Below are 19,327 nucleotides of genomic sequence, written 5' to 3'. Positions count from 1 at the left end.
GGCAGGCGGGTTATCGTGGTGGGAGGCACAAGTTTATTGAGCACCCAGATGCAGAGGGCAAGAGGCGCCAGAGGCCTGGAGCTTCGTGACGTGCTGCCTGGCAGGCCCCATGCCCACCGGGTGCTGTCCCAGGGAGGGCCTCACCAGTGCAGCACCTTGGCACCGTCGGCCGCCTGAGAGAGGTAGAAGGTGGCGGTGCCGCTGTACTGCTCCTAGGGGAGAGGCAGGTGGGGTCTAAGCGTGGCAGGGCCCCGGGAAGCCCTTTCTCCATCCCTCCCACCCGCAGGCACCGGCACCCACCCACCTGTATGTGCTGCATGGCCTGGGGAACGGAGGCAGCCTCCAGCAGGGTCACGGTGCAGCCACCGAAGCCACCACCAGTCATGCGGCTGCCGTAAACCCCAGGTGCTGACAGCGTGGCCTCCACGAGCTGGTCGAGCTCGGGGCAGCTCACTTCATAGTCATCCCTGCGGAGAGGATACAGGAGAGGGCGGGCCTAGGCCTGGTCCCACCCTGCCCTGGGGACAGCCTGTGCTGGGAGATACAGGCACCCAGGAGTCCTCACCTGAGCGAGTGGTGACTCTCTACCATGAGGCGGCCAAAGGCTCTGTAGTCTCCGCGGCTCAGGGCAGCCGCGGCCTGGGCCGTGCGCCGAATCTCGCCCACGACATGTCGTGCCCGCCGGAAACCCTCCTTGCTCACCAGCTCTCTGCCAGCTGGGAAGGGAAAGGGGTCAGCAGACCTGCCACCCCACCACCTCTGGGCCCGTGCAGATGGAGGGATGGGGGCACCAGGGTGATGAGGCTAGGGGGCAGGGGTAGCAGGGGTAGGGGTGGAGGTGGCGGGGGGGGGGGGGGAGGGGAGGAGCCTCCAGTCTTAGACCTGGTTCTGACAGAGCTGTAAGCAGAACCTGGCATTGGTGACTAAAGTTTGGAGCCTTTCCTCCTCGACTATAAGATGGGACCCCTATGTCACTCTCTGGGACCCACTATGCACTGATTGGGCAACATGCCAGCAGAGTGCCCGGTGCACAGTGGGTGCTCAATAAACAACAGGGTAAGCCCCAGACTCTTGGTGCTTCCAAGGTGAGGGGGACACAGTGGCACAAGAGGGAGAAGAAATCCTGCCGCTGTTTACGCTGGAGCATCAGTGGAGCCCCTGAGAGCTGGGGCTCCAGAGTTGGGGTACAGCCCAGGCAAAGATCAAGAGACAGGGCACAGGGCCCACCAAGAGTAGGCTATCCTGCTGGCTAATGCTGAGGTGGGGAAAGCAAGCCGAGTCGGTAGCGGCAGCCCGGGGTACCGGGGGACTCTGCTACTTAATTCTGGATGCCACACAGGTTTTGGAGCAGGGAAGGGCTGGAGCTGAGCTCTGGTGGACAAAAGTGACTGCCTAGGGCAGAGGGCCCAAGCTGGGAGAAGCAGGAACCAGGAACCCAGATAGCAGTTGTTAAACAGTCAGAAACCAACGAGGGGACTGATGTGGGGGAAGAAGGAATGGAGGGAACAGAGATTGGAAACTGGGGGTGGGGGGGTGGATAGTGAGGACACAGGGGACTGAGGTTTCAAACAGAAGTGACAAGGGTGAGGAAATCACAGATAAGGGGAGCTCAGCAGAAGCCTATGGGGGACAAAGGATGATGGGTTCCCTTGGGAATCGGGTGGAGGCTCCAGGACTGCAGGTGGAAATGGGGCCGGGGGGGGAGGGGGGCTCCAGGCGGGAAAGCAAGGGGCTGCAGGCTCCTGTCTGAGTCCTAAGCGGAGCAATGGTGGCTGCGGCCGTGCACTGAGGACAAAGCCTGGGGCAGGCACACACAACAGGACTGAGAGAGCGGCGGCCGCTGAGGGGGAGGGAATGCAGGCTGTGGGGGTGTGCGGGGAACCCCCCGGGAGCACTGCTGTGTCCCGTGGCAGGAGCAAGGGGCAGGCCGACCGAGAGGACGGAGAAATGAGTGGAGATGAGAAAATGGGGGCCAAAAGCATTAGGTCTTCTTCCAAGATGAGCACAGGAAAAAGACTCAATTTTAGAAGGGAAGAAAACCGACCAGGTTTCCAAGCAAAAGGGGAAGAGCCAGGCAGAGGACAGGAAGGAGGGAAAACAGGGCTTCTGGAACAAGACTCTGGAGAAGGCGGAGGACAGCACTGTTTCCAAGGTTGGGGGAGACCCCCCCACACACACACCCCAGGAGTGGTGGGAAGGGATACAGTGGAGAGGAGGGACGGCCAAAGTGTTCAAGCGTGAACACCTCCAATAAGGTCACCTGCACAGACAGAGCAGGTGGGGCAGGTGTGAACATGACAGGTCACCAAGAAGGACAAGCTGGTCCCACCAGGCTGGCCAGTGTCCTCCAAATGGGCACCCGCACGCTGCCAGAGAGGGCACAACTCCCAAAGCCAGCAGCCTGGCCCCGTGGCTGAGAGTACGGGCTATGGGGGGTTACATGCCTGGTTTGAGTCTCACTCAGCACTGCCACTTACTGTAGCTTCCTCATCCAAAACGATGAACGGAATCAGACTATCTGCCCCACAGGTATGACGGAGCGAGATGGAATTTGACCCTCAAACTATTACATATCCTCTCTTCCTGGCCACGTGTATCGTGAACCTTTAAAATACTTGCACCTTTTGACTCTGCGATCTTACGCCTAAGAATCTACTCCTAAGAAGATAATGAGAGAGACTCTCTTGCACGAAAACATTCGCCGCCGCATCACGGGATTATTAGAAAATGATTAACTTATGACACACCTGTATGCTGCAGTGTTAGAAGCCTTGCTGATGAAGTGTCCCTAATGGCACAGGAAAGGGCTCTAAGATGTAATGAAAGAGAAAGCCAGTGACCATATGGCCTATACTGAACTTGGTAAACGCAGATGTAGAGAAACACTGGCGGTGTTAGCGGTGGCTATCCCTGGGTGGTGGCCCTCTAGCTCACTGTTTTCCTCTGTGTGTTTTCCTACATTTTCCACGGCAGAAACGTAATCCTCCTCTTAGAAAGAACAATGTTAAGATTTCAGCAGCCCTGCTGAGGTTGGAGCCCTAGGTCTGCAGTCTTAGGGGGAGTGGGCAGAGCACAGCACAGACCCCCGGAGAGGAGGGGGTAGACAGGAGGGTCAAGCCCACGTCAAGGGCCTGGCAGCCCCACAGGATGCCCAGCCAGCTCTCACCCTCCAGTTCCTCCAGCTGCACCTCTCGAAGGCTCTCCTTGCCCAGGGCCCGGGCCACTTCTTCACACTGGCGCCGCCGCAGAGGGTACTCGCTGGAGCCCAGCGAGTGGCGGACGTTGGAATTGGTGATGAGCACGGCCAGCTTGGGTTCTGACAGCGGCACCAGGCTTGTCTCCAGGGACCTGGCGTGGAGTCGGAGTGGGGAGATGACAAGCCCAAGTGTCTGCTTGCCACACCAGGTGGTGGGCACGCTCCACCCAGAAGCTCCTCATGACGAGGTGGGAGGGTACAAGGGGAGCCCCTGACCTGCAGTCAATGAGCAGCGCGTGGCCTTTCTGCCCCAGCAGTGCGATGAGCTGGTCCATGATGCCACAGGGCACCCCTGCGAAGCTGTGTTCGGCCCGCTGACACACCTGAGCCCGGGCAGCTATGGACCCGGAGTCTGCGGCACAGGGGGAGGTGAGGAGGCTGGGGCCCAGGAGGGGGGCACGTGGGAGTGGGCGAATGGGAGCAGTGGGACCTCCAAGGACACGCCAGAGCGATTCCCCACCCTCCTCCGGAAGCCACAGTCGAGGAACAATCTCTGACAAGGAAACGTCAGGGAAGGAAGGCTGGGGTCTAGGAAGTACCTGGGCAGAGCTGCTGCAGGAAAGTGTATGTGGCCACTTCCAGGGACGCCGAGCTGGACAGGCCGCCCCCCAGGGGCACTGAGCTGACCACCACTGCACTGAAGCCAGGGAGGGGAGCAGCTGGAAAGAATGGGTGATGGTAAGATGGGCCATCTGGGAGGATGGGCCCACGAAGGGCATGTATTTTGTTATGCAGGGAGGCAATGCCTGATAGCTGCTTCCAGGGCTGTGTCTCCATCCTCCTACCCTGAGGTTCCTGGGACACAGTCTTCCCAACTCTCCTCCTGGTTTAGGGCTCTGGAGGCCAACAGGCTAGAGTTTGAATCCTGGCTCCACTAATCATAAAATGGGCAGCTCAGGACAAGTTCTGGAACCTCTCAGGGTATCAGTTTCATCATGTGTAAAACAGGGATACCCTCCCCTATACGTTACCCCATGGTGGATTAGATGAGCTAAGGAGCTTTGCAGCTGAGAGGTGGTGCTCCTATACTACCAGCATGAACTTGACTCAGCCCTAGTCCCCATACCTGGGTAGTGCTGAATCACTCCCTTGACATAGTTGGCCCAGCGGGGGGTCCCGGGCTCCAATGACCGCTGGGCTGTGGGCAGTGGAAATTGGAGCCGCCGGGGCTCATCAGCATCTTCGGAGGTGGTCAGGAGGGAGACAAGGCCGTCTGCCCGGGGGCTGCCCACCAGCACAGTCACAAGCTCCAGCGCCTGGCAGGAAAGACAGGGGGTATGCAATGCTTTTGCCAGGCGACCCATGGATGAGGCTTCTCTGATACTAAAGTTCTGAGAAATAAAAAGTTTCAGACAGATTCCTTTTAAGGCTCAACAGGAAGGAATTGGGGGAGGGGGGGTGTCTCAGGGAAGAACCTGAGTGCTGAGCTGGCCCTGGGGGCTTGGGTTCTGCCCTTGGGTCTTGGGGGGGGGGGGGGCAGGGCCAGTGCTGCAGAAGTGTAGACCTAGACTCTGCCCTGAATATGGGCTCTCAGCTGTGGGGCACGGAGCAGGATAACAGAGTAAGAGGAGCTCCAGCTGATGCGTTCCCATTTTGGAGTGGTCTCAGGTGCACTGTACCCGCTCGCTTGCCAAGCCGCACCAGGTGGAAAGAGCTGAGAGGCCTGACTCCAGCCCCACCAAGAACCAGCTGTGTGACCTTAAGCAGATCACTGACCCTCTCTGGGCCTCAGTTTCCTCCCGAACGGGTAGGACCAGGAGGTCTGAGGCTAGTCCCCCCAGGTCTGCGTTTGGGGCCCCCGGAAGCCAAAGCCCGAAGCGCCCCCATTCCGCAAGCCACACTGGAGCCGCACAAGTTGAGGTGGCTCCCAGCGTGATGGGGAGGATCACGTCCACAGAGGGCGGGCTTGAGCGAAGAGGCGCCGGCACACCCCCTCCTAGTCTACTTCCTCGCGGATCCCCCGCTTCCTCCCTTCCAACGTGGGAAATACCCCGTCCCCGGGTCTCTCCGACGTGCTCGTCCCCCAAACCCGGGGCAGGAGGGCTAAAGTTTGGCGCGGCCGCCCAACATCCACGCGGGGACCAGGCACCTCCCCGCGCGCCTAAGGCCGGCCCTGCCGCTGGAGAGGCTCGAGGCTCCCCGCCCGGCCCCTCACCATGGGCAGCACCAGGCCCTGGTTGTAGTCCGTGTGCTCCCCGATCAGGTTGACGCGGCCCGGCGCCGACACCGCCAGCTCGGGCTCGGCCCCGAACTCCTCCCGGAACGCTCTACGGGCCTCGGCCAGCAGCTCCCCGGCCTGGGGCTGTCTCCAAGCGGCCATGATGCTCACCCTGCAGCGAGGCCAGGTCGGCGCGGGATGCCCGGGGCGGGGCCGCGCGGGGGCGGCGCGCATTCCTGCACGCGCCCCCCGCCCCCACCGCAGGCCTCCTCCCGCCCCCGCCGCGCCGGGCCCGCCCCGGCGCGCCTCGCGGCCCAAGCCACCTGCTGGGCACTCGGGGTTGGGATCTCCCCTACACCCCCACCGCGGAAGGATCTGCCCCACACCCCCACCGCGGCGGACTTTGGCAGAGACCGGCGGGTGCCCACTCGAGTGGTATTGGCTGGACTGGAAGATCTGAGCTGCCCTTCCCTGGCCCTGGTGCCCCTTTCTCTGCTACCAACACCGGCCAGGCCATTCACCCACAGCCAGAGTAGCAGGGCTGGCATCCAGCCGACCTGAATTTCCCAAAGGGCTCTCCCAGGTCCTAGAGTCCTGCCGCCGTGAGAGGTCATCAGACCCTGATCTTGGGTCTCTGAGAGGGTGGCCTGGCACGATGCGTAAATTGAGATGAGGAAAGCCAAGTTTGGGTGGTGACCAGGGAGTCGCTTTCTACAGGCCCTTTTCTATAGTGGCCCCGCTGTCATAACTGCTAGCAACGGAAGGAGGAAGGAGTGGCAGTTGGACAGCAGTGGGCCCAGCCTCCACTGGAAGTACCTACCGGCAGGTGCTTCCTCAGTCCTGAGCCTTGGACGCAGCATCTGACACTCACCACCGCCTCTTTCACCAGACTGCGTCCTGAACCTTCAAGCTGTCCCTGCCTGGACGCCTGTCCACATTTGCATCTATATGAAACCGTGAGGCGGAAATGCTGAAATGTAAGCAGCCTATTTGGGACTAGGGAGGGGGGCTTTGTGGAGAGTTGTGGCCAGGTTTAGAGCTTGGGGTCTGCTGGGGGGGTTGCCCAAAGAGTGGAGTAGTGTATTTAAAATGCATCTCTGATACTCATCATGATGAGCCCAGAGTAATGTATAGAATTGTTGAATCATTATGTTGTACACCTGAAACTAATATAACACTGTATGTTATTTACACTTCAATTAAAAAAAAATGCTGGGGGTGCCTGGGCGGCTCAGTCAGTTGAGCCTCCAACTCTTGATTTCCACTCAGGTTCTGATTCCAGGGTCGAGGGATCGAGCCTCCAAGCTCAGCGTGGAGCCTGCTTAACATTCTCTCTCTCCCTCCCTCCCCCCCCCATCTCCTGTTTGCACGCTCTCTCTCTAAAATAAAATTTTTTTAAGAAAAATTTTAAAAGGCAGCTCTGAAAACTTCTAGAAATAAATATAGAGATAAATCTTTGTGACCTTGGCAGTGGCTTTTTTGATTTGACACCAAAAGCACAAGAGATAAAAGGAAAATAGATAAGTTGTACTTCATCAAAATAAGATACTTTCCTGCATCAAAGGACACAATGAAGAAAGTAAAAAGACAACCCACAGAATGGGAGAAAATATTTGCAAATCATATATTTAAGGGCCTTGTATCAAGAACACACAAAGGACTCTTACAACTCAAAAAAGACAAATAAATTTAAAATAGGCAAACCACTTGAACGTTTTCCCCAAGAAGATTACAAATGGCCAATAAGCACATGAAAAGGTGCTCAACATCATTAGCATTAAGGAAATGTAAACCAAAAGCACAATGAGGTGCTATTTCACACCCATTAGTCTGGCCAAAATGAAAGACAATAGCAATTACAGCAATGTTGCTGAGAATGTGGGGAAATCAGAACCCTCAGTCTCTGGTGGGAATGGAAAACAGTTAAGCATTTCCACCAAATGCTCAACATAGAGTGCCCATGTGACCCAGGAATTTCACTCCTAAGTACGTACACAAGAGAATTGAAAACGTAGGTCCAGGGGCGCCTGGGTGTCTCTGTCGGTTGAGCGTCTGGACTTCGGCTCAGGTCATGATCTCACGGTTCGTGGGTTCCAGCCTCGCATCCGACTCACTGCTGTCAACGTGGAACCTGCTTCAGATCCTCTGTCCCTCCCTCTCTGTCTCTGCCCCTCCCCCGCGCCTTTCAAAAATAAATAAACATTAAAAAAAAAAACACGAAAAACATAGGTCCACACAAAACTTCTCCATTAATGCTCATGGTAGGACTATTCACATTAGCCAAAAGGTGGTAACAACTGAGCGCGCTTGGCTGGCTCAGTTGGAGGAGCATGCGACTCTTGATATTGGGGTCATGAGTTCGAGCTCCACATTGGGTGTAGAGATTACTAAAAAACAAATAAATATATAAACTTAAAAAAAAAAAGATGTTAACAACCCAAAGGGATAAATGGATAAAGAGAATGTGGCATGTCCATAACAATGAATTTGGCTCAGGCATAAAAACAGTGAAGTGCTGATACACAGTATGGAACTACATGGTTGAGCCTTGAACACATGGTAAATGCCGGAAGCTACTCGCAAAAGACCACAAGTTGTATGATTCCAGATACACACAATGTTCAGAGTAGGCAAATCTGCAGAGACAGAAAGGAGATTAGTTGTTGCTTAGGGCTGAGGGAAATGGAGGGGATAAAGAGTGATAACCAAGGGTACAGAGTTCTCTTTGTGGTGTGGAAAGTGTTCTAAAATTGACCGTGGTGATGGTTGCACAGATCTTCAAATATACTAAAACCACTGAATTTTATACTTGGAATGGGTGAATTGTATGATATGTGTAATGTATCTCAATAAAGCTGTTTTTTTTATTTTTTTAATGTTTATTTTTGAGAGAGACAGAGACAGAGCACGAGCGGTGGAGGGGGGGGGTGGGCAGAGACAGAGGGAGACACAGAATCCGAAGCAGGCTCCAGGCTCTGAGCTGTCAGCACAGAACCCGACGTGGGGCTCGTAGTCATGAACTGTGAGATCATGACCTGAGCTGAAGTCAGACGCTTAACCAACTGAGCCACCCAGGCACCCCTAAATTTATTTTTTCATTTAAGTAATCTCTACACCCAATGTGGGGCTTGAACTCACAATCCTTAGATCAAGAGTCGAGTGTTCTTTTGACTGAGTCAGCCAGGCACCCCTCAATAAAAGCTGCTTTTTTAAAAAAAACCTTGGGGGGCACCTGGGTGGTTCAGTCAGTTAAGCGTCTCTTTATTTAGGCTCAGGTCATGATCCGAGAGTCGTAGGATTGAGCCGCCACCTTGGGTGTAAAGATTACTTAAATGAATAATTAAATATCTAATTAAATAATCGCTTAAATAGGCTCCACACGAAGGCTGTATCTCTCCCTCTGCCCCTCTCCCCTGCTCATGCTTGCTCTCTCTATTATAAAAAACAAAAACAACTTGGGAAATGAAACTATCCCAAATTCCATCTGATGGCCTGCTCCCTTTGAGCACTCCTCAGTAAAGCATTTTTTAGCCTAGGCAAAACAAAAGACAAGACAATGAGTGGCCCTTAGGGCTGGTTGAAATGGGATTAAACTCATAAACCATGCCTCCCATCCAGGCACCACTCTCAGAGACGCGTGGGACCAGGCAACCGCTTCTCTGTGAATGCTTTACCTACCTGAGCTCTGACGTCCAACAGTCCTGAGCCCAAATCTCTGCTCTTACGATCTCAGGCAGATGACTGCACCTGAGCCTCAGTTTCTCATCTGTACAATGGGGGCTAGCGATTCCTCCCAACAAACGGTTATAAAAAGGAACTGAATGAGATCATTTTCATAAAGTGCCCAGCCTAGCACCTGGCACTGGTAAGCACAGAATAAATATTTGCTGTTATTATCAGTCATCCATTAATTCAGCAGACATCAGTGGACTCTCCTGTGTGCAACTGGCCAGATAAAAGCCCCAGGCTCTCCTGCTCTGGGTGGGAGGCAGACACCATCCGGCCCCCTCTGGCTAAGTGCTGGGATGGAGGAGGAACGCTTTCTAAATAAGGAGAGAGAGAGAGGAGGGATCCCAATGCCTGCCAGGCCTACACCCTTGTTTTTATTTCCATTGTTTCATTTTGATTGAAAACATATCCATTTGCCCTATACTCGTCCTTTGTATTGTTTCAGTCTTAGAGAACCTGGATTTGATCTAAGGGCAAGTGTTCCTGTTTGTTCGGTAGAGGAACTCTGAAACATTGATTTTATTTGGAAGATGTGTTTACTCTGTTTCTGAAGCCCATCTAGCGGGTTACATGAAATTTGTTCAGAAGTCTGCCTCTGACCTCTGACCCTCGCTCCCACTTTCCTGGCCAGATGTCACAGGGTTGGCGGGAGCGGGGCGGGGTGGCACCCTTATTGGTCTGTCCTTTGCTCTACTGGCTGAAAAACTCACTCGTACCAGCACAGCCAGAGCCATCTGTCACACGGGACTGCGGTATCGTGACCAAATTTCCAGTGATACCCACCACAGTGATGGAAATACCACAGTGCCAGCCAGATGCCCAGTGGCTGAGGCAGACCTAGAGGCTGCTGACCCACATCTGTCCAGGCGATAGTGAGAACTGGCTCCTGACTGAAGACAGGCACTCTAGAGGTGCCTCTTCCCTACCAGAATCTGTGTCCGTCTCTGTGCTCTTCTTAGCCTTTGGGTCCTTCCTGCTAGACTCAGTTTTTCAGGGTGCCTGGGTGGCTCGGTCGGTTAAGCATCCGACTTCGGTTCCAGTCATGATCTCACGGTTTGTGGGTTTGAGCCCAGTGTCAGGCTATGTGTTGACAGCTCAGAGCCTGGAGCCTGTTTTGGATTCCGTGTCTCCCTCTCTCTCTGCCCCTTCCTCTGCTCATGCTCTCTCTCTCTCTCTCTCAAAAATAAACAAACGTTAAAAAAAAAAAAACCACACACACACACACATTTATTTTTGAGAGACAGAGAAAGAGTACGAGCCAGGGAGGGGCAGAGAGAGGAAGACACAGAATCCCAAGCAGGCTCCAGGCTCTGAGCTGTCAGCACAGAGCCTGATGCGGGGCTCGAACCCATGAACAGTGAGATCATGACTGGAGCCAAAGTCGGACGTTCAACTGACCGAGCCACCCAGGTGCCCCCAAAATAAATAAATGTTCGAAAAAGTTTTTTTAGACTTGGTTTTTCTTCATGCAGTTGAGGGTCTCTGAGCTCTGTGTAGCTCTCGCTTCTCTGCTGCAGTCACAGCCTGGACCCCTGATGGGATTTGGGTCCACATCTCCCATGCTGATATCTACAGACACCTTCTCTGAAAATGTTTGCTCTCGGCAGATGGCCACCCTCTCACTCATTCTGGGAGTTTCTCTTTGTGGTTGTTTCCAGAGGGCTAACCTATCTTCTGATTTGGACCCCCTTTGCCCTGCTGTAACATGAATGATAGCAGCTTCTGTAATATTGGTAATACTAACCCTGAGCTTGTGGTAAGCCCTGATATCGGGGCTGTACTCAGCCAGAGGGCAGTACTGGTTGTTTACTACTACCAGTCTGTGTTCTGATTGGTCAGTGCCCTTTACTTCTGCTGTCAAATATTTTTAGTCACCAGGCTTTGCACAGATTATGTCATTAAATCCTTTCAAGCCTATTAGACACTGCTTTTATTCCCGTTTTACAGATAGGGAAGCACAGATGGATTCAGAAACTCATCCACATGGGGGAGCTGGGCCTTGAACCTGAGCCTGGCTGACCCTGAGCCTATCCTCTCAGCTACCACCCTGTCCCCAGCAGCATCCTGACCTGCTATAGCTTCTGCTTACTGAAGTGTCAAGACACAAAGCTCAGATTCTAATAAGGGACGGGAGGGGGCAGCTGTTCTCGGGGACCACTGGAGCCCCAGTTTCTACATGGAACACTCCCAGTTTGGAAGCCGGGCCGGTAACCAAAGCTCTTGGGACTTTGGGCTCATTCTTTGCCACCCATGCCAGGAGCAGATCCAGCCAGCTGTGCTGTGGGCTGCCAAGGCCATCCGGGCTGGTCAGCAAACACGTCTGGAGCTTCTGCTGTGCGCCAGGCACAACTCCAAATACAAGCAAGTCTTAGGCCTTTCCTTCAAAGCACCAGGAGCTTCTTGTCCCTCCCTGGCCTTGAATGCTTCCGCCAAGAGGGGCCAGCTTTAGGCCTTATCTTTATTTGGTGCCCCCACCATGTCCCTGAAGTTCCTGTTCTCTAGGCTGATGACCGTCATGCCAATGGCCAGGGAGAAATCCAGACTCCCAAGATGCAGGGGACAGCTTAGGGCTGCAGGCCTCTCTTCTTAAGTTGTTGTTTTAAGTTTGAGAAAAAGAAAGCAAGCACAAGCAGGGAAGGGTCAGAGAGAAGGAGAGACAGAATCCCGAGCAGGTTCTGCACCAACAGTGCAGGGCCTAAACTCATGAACTGTGAGATCATGACCTGAGCCGAGATCAAGAATCTGATGCTTAACTGGCTGTGCCACCCAGGCACCCTTTTCTCATTTTTTGATGTTCTTATTTTTTTAATGTTTGTTTTTAAGAGAGAGCAAGAGGCTGAGCAGGGGAGGGGCAGAGAGAGAGAGAGAGAGAGAGAGAGAGAGAGAGAGAGAGAGAAACAGCATCCAAAGCTGTCAGCACAGAGCCTGACACGGGCCTTGAACTCACAAACCGTGAGATCATGACCTGAGCCGAAGACCGCTGCTTAACGAACTGAGCCATCCAGACGCCCCACAGCAATCTGTTCTTGCACCTTGCACTGGGCACTGCCCACCCTCCATTCCACTGTATATATTCCTGAACTAGGGTTGGCAGCTACTGGATGGAGACAAGACCCCAGTCCCTGGCACCCTTCCAAGTCATGTGTGGCTTTATAGCCCCTCCAGGGACCACAGCCTCACCAAAGCCCCTGCCCTTGCTTCCCTGGTAGTGAGGGTGACTGCAGAACTCTGAGCTTCCTCTATGGAGAAGGGTGATGGTGTACGTGGGGTGGAGGAGGGTCCTCTGCTCAGGGCAGAAAGCTACATGCTTCTCCTGGGTGTGCCTGACCGACAGTCCTGGCCCCTGATGCTCAGGCAAGGGGCACATCCCAGAGAAGTTCCATGATCCTGCTTGGAACAATGGTGGTATCCAGGTGGGATCCCTCACCGCCAGGGGGCTGCTGGACAATTAACAGAGCCACGGGGAGCAGACACCACCCAGGGGGCAGGACACCAGGCCCTGGCTCCACCTCACGGCACAGCCTTCTTCTGTGTAAACTCCAAGCTGACCCAGCTGCATCACCTCAATCTACAACCTTGTTCATTCCCCACACGTGCTGACAAAGAGGTGACAAAGGGGTCAGGGAGCCAAAAGGCCAGCCATCTGGCCCAAGAGGGCATTTTTAGCCTTCTCCGTGGGGGTGCTGCGGGATTTGGGCTAGCAGCCTGGGCAGGGACTTGGCCCTTCCTTCCTTCCCCTAGCCTTGTCCTCAGGAGGGCAGCTAGACGGCTGTGCCTGTGCTGAAGTTGCTGACCAAAGCCACGCCCAGCTGGACGGACTCCCCCTGAGGAATGCCCAACGGGGGCAGGTGGGACCACCACTGGGCCGAGGGAGGAAGAGGCTGTGCGGCCCAGGCACGGCACAGCCAGCTCAGCGGTGTTCTTCGGTCGGTGCCTCAGCGTCAGGGCTGAGGGAAAGCAGGCTGTGATGGCCACAGTGGGGTGACGGTGAAGCACTCCCAACCCAAGGGACGGGGAGGCAGGGGTGGGGACCGGAGGCTCAGGGTGGGGGCTCAAGATTCTCATGCCCAGTAGACCACAGCACCACCAGTGAGACAACAGCTGCGGACGGGTGTGGTGAAAACCACACCTCGCCCTTCCCCGTTGGCGGGCTGGGCTGGCCACAGGCCTGAGGTTCTGCTCTCTGGCCCCCTCTGCTGTTGCTCCCGGACACAGGCTGGCCCCGTCTTGTGGGAACCGAAGGGCGAGCCCAAGTTTCCTGCTGACCCACTGGCAGACAGCTGACTGGACTGTGTCTACCCTCTGCTACCCTACCTGAAAGTGATCCAGAAGGGGCCTGCTTTCCAAGTGCTGCACAGGCCCCAGCCCCCATGCCCACCACCAGGCAGGAGGCAGTGCTTGCAAGGAGCCAGCTAGGGAGAGCCCCGGGGAGAAAGCTGAGGAATGACTGAGGAACTGAGTGGAAAAGAGTAAATTTCCAGTCCAGCCAGTTAGCTCAGAGCTTGTTTCCCTACACTCTGAGCCTCCCTGGCTGGGAAGCCCCCGCAAGGGGTATGGGGTGGCCATTGCTGGCCTCTCCCGGATCTGTCCTTCCTTCTCGCTGAAGTGTGAGGACGACCCAGTTAGCTATTTGACTAAGGGCAGATCTCTGTAAATAAGCTGGGTTCGGGGCACCTGGGTAGCTCAGTGGCTTGAACATCCATCCAGCTGGATTTCGGCTCAGGTCACGATCTCACAGTTGTGGGTTTGAGTCCGTTGGCCAACAGTGCAGAGCCTGGTTGGGACTCTCTCTCCTCCCCCTCCTCTTTGTCCCTGGCCCACTTGCACTCTCTCAAAAAATAAACAAGGAAACTTAAGATATATTTATAAAGTTGGGTTTGAAGTGCTTGCCTCTGTTTTCATACTACCTTAAACTTTGCAGTTTTTATTTTGTTTTAATGTTTATTTTTGACAGAGAGAGCATGAGTGGAGGAGGGGCAGAGAGCGAGAGAGACAGAATTTGAAGCAGGCTCCAGGCTCTAAGCTGTCAGCACAGAGCCCGATGTGGGGCTCAAACTCACGGACTGTGAGATCATGACCTGAACTGAAGTCAGATGCTCAACTGATTGAGCCACCCGGGGGCCCATTTGGTTTTTTTTAAAGTTCATTCATCTTTGAGAGACAGAGCACGAGAGGGGAAGGGGTAGAGAAAGGGAGACACAGAATCCGAAGCAGGCTCCAGGCTCCAAGCTGTCAGCACAGAGCCCGATGCTGGGCTAGAACTCACGAACCTCGAGATCATGACCTGAGCCGAAGTTGGGACGCTCAACTCACTGAGCCACCCAGGCAACCCGCCACCTTAAATTTTGTAAATAGAGTGTAATTTCTACATGTTGAATAAATCATCTGGTTTTACACATACCAGTTTAAGGATGAAGCAGGGGTTATTTCAGACTTAGAAACAAGGGCCCACAGGTCCATAATTACTATTAGCCTAGCAGGGAAAAAGGGGAATGCAAGGACAAGCAGGTGTGGAGGAAAAGCAATGGGGGCTACCTCACCAGGGTGGACCTGGCTTTTGGCCAGGCTGAGGGCTTCAGGACAAGGGCAATAAACAGCTTGGTTCAAAATCTCCTGGTAGTCAGAGCCCGTGCAGGATGCGGACACTTCCGGCCCTCAACGGGTCTGGCCTAATCAAATCCATCGACAGTCAAGAAATGCACCATTAACCCACAGGCTCAACAGGCATAAATCTGCAGCCTTGGGCAAACTGTGACACCTTTCAAAAGGGGGTCTGCCTGTCCTTTCTGAATGCATCCCCCATCCCCCCGACCCCCCCAGCTGAGTCAGAAGGCAAACTTTCCGGGCATTTCCCCACAAAAAGTTTTATTTGTGAAATAGATGTTATCAATTCAAATGAAGACCATTAACAAGATGAGATAATCTCAACTTCAAAAAACTTTATTTTTGTCTCATCCATCAAGGGCACAGGATACCTTCATCAGCTCCAGCTTTTGCTTTTCTCCTTACAGATTCTGTTCCATCACCTAAAACCCAGGGTTATCCTGTGTGGGCAGCTTCCTAGAACCAAAAGATACTTTCGACTGCTGGGCTAAGTATGCTCATGCACACTGTGCAAGCACAAGCTGCACTATTTAAAGCAGCAAGATTCCAAGCTGCCCAATAAAACCCACAAACGTCTACATCAGGACGTACCCAAGTTGTACTGGGGAAGAGTCAAGTCTCACCCCACTTGGGTTATCACAACTAGTAAACTCAACAAACGGACATCACCATAGTTAAGTCTACTACTCAGACACTGCCAGGCACCCCACAGCACATTCCCATGTCCAAGATGGCAACGTCCTTCAGAAACAATGTTGAGATCATCAGAATTGGGAAGTCACTGCTCCAGAGCAGTTATTGGACTCCACCCTTCCACCTTCAGTGCCTCGTGAAGACTCATTAAGCTGCCAAGAATCAAGCCTATGTATCCTAACTTGCATCTCTTCATAAGCCCCTTGAATGTGAAACCAACCCAAACTTTTTTTAAAAAGCTACTTTATCAGGGCACAACTATCTTTTCTATAGCTACTAGCTTCAAACACACAAAATGCTCATCTGATGACCAGTGGCCGTTGTGCCCATGGTCTTGCTGACTAGATCTAGATACTAACAAGCTTACAGTGGACCATCACTGGTCAGTTAAACTAGCTTCATACTGAAAAAGTGGCTTAAACCAAGGTACTCTGTACTCGTGGTGAAAGGACTTGTCTAAGGAAATTCGTCATTATTTTCGTATACAAATGGTTTGTCTACCAAGCAAAACCAGATATAGACCAAGCTCAAGCTTCAAGATACAAAGAACCTAAAATAATGGATGTATTTCTCTGTATATTCAATGTAGGTTTTTGACACTTCGTTGAATAAACAAGTTTATTTGTAAATTTAGTCAACATACATAATTGACCTAAAGACTTCAATAGAAGGTTAGTTTTTAAAACCACTTGGAAGGCCACCTCTATAAAGTGATTTTTCCAGGACCATGTATCAGATGTAACCTAACCCGACACCACCTTAACTGGCAGAGGTTCAAGAAGCTGGAGTTGTGTGCCCCTCTCCCACAGCAAGTTTACTCTAAGGGTTATTATAATACAAACTCCACAAGGAAAAGAACTTCGGTATGGTTTCCTCTTTGTAGAGAAAAAACCTAGTTATGAGACCAATCACAACACAAAGAAAAGCTGCACTAACTAGTATAGAATATTAGTAACGGATGATGCTGGTGTGAATAACTTGTATTATATTCTAGAGCCCTTATAAATAAAATCCCCCCCTTAGTGTTTGCATTAATCAGCTAGAGGGTTAGTTAACATGTGGTAGAATGAGGACTTATGCAAGGTATAATTTGCAAAGCAGTTTACTCTCATGAAAACAAGTGCAGTCTAGTTAGGAGAAAACCAACTGGACTTTAAATTACACACACCTTAATGACAAGACTCCCCACCACATGTGAATGTAAAACATTTAATTTAAAAATGTTGACACTACAATATATAAAATAGCTATTATAAATGCACATAGTGTATTCTATAGCTGCCAGTTTTACTTTTTTTTTTTTTTTTTTTTAAGGAAACTGTAAGTTACACTGTGGTTAAGACTTGTATCTTCACCCTTGAAAAAGCCCACATTCTATCACAGTGATGTATGGTCAGACTTAACAGCCCCAATTGTTAAACACTTGGATCAAGTCATAACCAGTTTTATTGCAAAAGGACCCTGTACACATTTATCAATTCTAGTACCTTAATAGCTACCCAACAAGTCATTAACATACAGAAACATGCATCATGAGAAGCAAGAAATATCACCCATCCCTTCTGCATATTAGCAACTTGTCACTCCTGAGCAACAGTGCTCACATCACTGAGGTCTGTGAACAGTCACTTTTCGCATTCATCCTGAGTGAAAGATGGAATGACTTAAGTACAAATGCAACATATTATAAACAATTTCTTACAAAAAAAGTCACAAATTAAACCAAAGTATTTTACAGAATTTACTACAAAACACCATAAAAACTGCCTTCACTTAAGCTCTCTCTCCCCGTATCCGGCGAGCCAACTGGATGTCTTTGGGCATGATGGTGACTCTCTTAGCGTGGATGGCACACAGATTAGTATCTTCAAATAAACCCACCAGGTACGCTTCACTGGCCTCCTGTGGAGCACAAGAGCCACACCATTAAACTCTCTCCGAGGACGAGAAGCCACGCAGAAGCCCTCCGACCCTACTCCAGCCACGCTCGTCTTACCTGCAGCGCACCAATGGCGGCACTCTGAAACCTCAGATCGGTTTTGAAATCCTGGGCGATCTCCCTCACCAACCTCTGGAAAGGCAGCTTCCGGATCAGAAGCTCGGTCGATTTCTGGTAACGACGGATCTCTCGAAGCGCAACGGTCCCGGGCCTGCAGCGGGCAGGAGAGTGTAAGCGGATCCCCGAGAGCGGACAGCGCTCCCGCATGGGGGCCGCGCGCCGCCGGGTCATTGTTTTCCTTCCGACTCGCCTACCTGTAGCGATGAGGTTTTTTCACCCCGCCAGTAGAGGGAGCACTTTTCCTGGCGGCTTTAGTGGCCAGCTGCTTACGGGGCGCTTTCCCACCCGTAGATTTACGAGCCGTCTGCTTGGTTCGGGCCATTTTCTTTTACCTAAAGAAGACACCCATGACTCTCGGGCCGTGGCGCTAGCCTCCCGGGGGCGGAGGATAGGACGGGCTCGGCGCCCCTGCCCTTCCGCCTCTTTGCCGCGGCAGATGGCCCGGGGCCGCCGCCTCCTCCCCCTCCCCTAATGACTCAGGCTGCGAGGAGCGGCGGCGGCGGCCTCCCCCGGGAGGGGGAGCGCGGGGAGGAGTCACTTCCCCTCCTCGACGGGCGGAGGCCCCGCTTGCCCGGAACCCGGCGTCGGGACCTCTGAATCACCACCGGGAAAGAGGCGGAGACGCGGTTCCGGAACGAATCCCCAAGGGAAAACCTCCCGGCCCCACACCCGACACCAGCGGCCCGAGCGGCCCGCACCGGCCAGCGCTCCGTTCCCAACGGCTGCGGCCCGCGGCATCAACGGCTGCCGGGGCCTCGAACAAAGAGTAAAACCGCCAACACTTACCCAACGCCGAAGTCTTAGGCCGCTTCTCCGATCGTCGCGCCGCTCCTGCTCCCCAATGAAGAGCCGCAGTCGCCGAGTAAAGAAAAGAGGACCCTCCAACGAACGACCAAACCGCTCTGTGCTCCAAGCCCCCCCTTTGCCTCCGCTTTTATACCCACGCTTCACGCTGCGTCTCTGCGTCATAGGGGCTTCATTTGCATACACCAACGACTTTTTCTATTGGCGGGAGCTTTCGCCGACGCGCTGACATCCCCGACACAAAGGCCGTGCTTCGGCCCCGCTCCCGGATTGGTGGGTATCTAGGCCGCTGATTGGCTGTTAAAGTGGCCTGATGATTGGATGAATGCAAAGAGGAATGGGCGAATCAGAGGTTAGCACGAAGCGGCTCTTCTGATTGGATAAAATGAAGCTATGTTTGGATCCTTCCCTTGGTTCCAAAGCTCTACAATAGAAAGTCAATGCAAATGAATTGCATTGGTCTCTATCAGGGCTTAAGGGTACGGGATGGGCAGGAGCCTAACCATAGATGCATCTCGCTAATAAAATGCAAGAGGAGAAGTTACTTTAAGGAAGTTTTTGCAAATATTTTCCATTGTAAAATAAAATGTGTTCCCTGTGATTATTTACTTTCACATTTTGATAGTTATGTACACAGTGTAAAAAATTAGAATTCAGCAAATCATATTACATCACCAAGTATTTTAGACATCACACGTATACATTTTAATCAAAAGGCAGTTCTTTTGTTTGGTGGTGTAGGTAGGAGTAAATAGTAGATACAAAGAAAAATGTCAATAAATGATTTTATGCTTCCTGTTCTGTATGTTCTCAGACCATCACAAATTACATCAACATGCTTAAGAAGTAACCTACTAAGCAGCATATTTTGAATTACGTAATTCAACTGAATGAAATGACTACAGCCAGAATGGGAATAGTCCCAGAACAGCATTTGCATGTCCATAAAGAATAAAGAAAACTAAATTAAATATGTGTCCTTGTATTTAATGGTATATTCTGGTAGATATTTCAAGAAACGTGA

At 52.5% G+C, this 19,327-nt stretch overlaps 2 protein-coding genes across 2 annotated transcripts; both read right to left on the bottom strand.

The window, feature by feature from the left end:
• Positions 1-10: 10 nt before the first annotated feature.
• Positions 11-5,621, bottom strand: GALK1 (galactokinase 1). Its single transcript, XM_047081386.1, has 8 exons — positions 5,412-5,621; positions 4,323-4,512; positions 3,796-3,915; positions 3,473-3,608; positions 3,167-3,348; positions 566-716; positions 305-467; positions 11-212 (listed from the first exon to the last, which is right to left on the bottom strand). Exons 1-8 carry the CDS (start codon positions 5,574-5,576, stop codon positions 141-143), a joined length of 1,179 nt encoding a protein of 392 aa, XP_046937342.1. The 5' UTR covers positions 5,577-5,621; the 3' UTR covers positions 11-140.
• Positions 5,622-16,044: 10,423 nt separating this feature from the next.
• Positions 16,045-18,411, bottom strand: LOC124513410 (histone H3.3A). Its single transcript, XM_047081382.1, has 4 exons — positions 18,286-18,411; positions 17,694-17,831; positions 17,437-17,590; positions 16,045-17,342 (listed from the first exon to the last, which is right to left on the bottom strand). Exons 2-4 carry the CDS (start codon positions 17,819-17,821, stop codon positions 17,214-17,216), a joined length of 411 nt encoding a protein of 136 aa, XP_046937338.1. The 5' UTR covers positions 17,822-17,831; positions 18,286-18,411; the 3' UTR covers positions 16,045-17,213.
• Positions 18,412-19,327: the final 916 nt, after the last annotated feature.

Source organism: Lynx rufus, unplaced genomic scaffold (assembly GCF_022079265.1).
Source record: "Lynx rufus isolate CCGP_SWC_20201006 ecotype Redwood Valley unplaced genomic scaffold, mLynRuf1.p SCAF_18, whole genome shotgun sequence".
Classification (NCBI taxonomy): domain Eukaryota; kingdom Metazoa; phylum Chordata; class Mammalia; order Carnivora; family Felidae; genus Lynx; species Lynx rufus.
The sequence above is the reverse complement of the archived record's forward strand: the minus strand, read 5'-3'. Positions and strand labels throughout refer to the sequence as shown.

What these genes read in the sequence shown, in the direction of transcription:
- GALK1 (XM_047081386.1), bottom strand. Translation starts at nt 5,576, where the DNA reads ATGGCCGCTTGGAGACAGCCCCAGGCCGGGGAGCTGCTGGCCGAGGCC. An exon ending in AGGGCCTGGTGCTGCCCATG is followed by an intron (nt 4,513 to 5,411) that starts GTGAGGGGCCGG and finishes CTTTCCTGCCAG; the next exon opens with GCGCTGGAGCTTGTGACTGT. An exon ending in GCGCTGCTCATTGACTGCAG is followed by an intron (nt 3,349 to 3,472) that starts GTCAGGGGCTCC and finishes ACTCCACGCCAG; the next exon opens with GTCCCTGGAGACAAGCCTGG.
- LOC124513410 (XM_047081382.1), bottom strand. Translation starts at nt 17,821, where the DNA reads ATGGCCCGAACCAAGCAGACGGCTCGTAAATCTACGGGTGGGAAAGCG. An exon ending in AAAAAACCTCATCGCTACAG is followed by an intron (nt 17,591 to 17,693) that starts GTAGGCGAGTCG and finishes TGCCCGCTGCAG; the next exon opens with GCCCGGGACCGTTGCGCTTC. An exon ending in CCGCCATTGGTGCGCTGCAG is followed by an intron (nt 17,343 to 17,436) that starts GTAAGACGAGCG and finishes TGTGCTCCACAG; the next exon opens with GAGGCCAGTGAAGCGTACCT.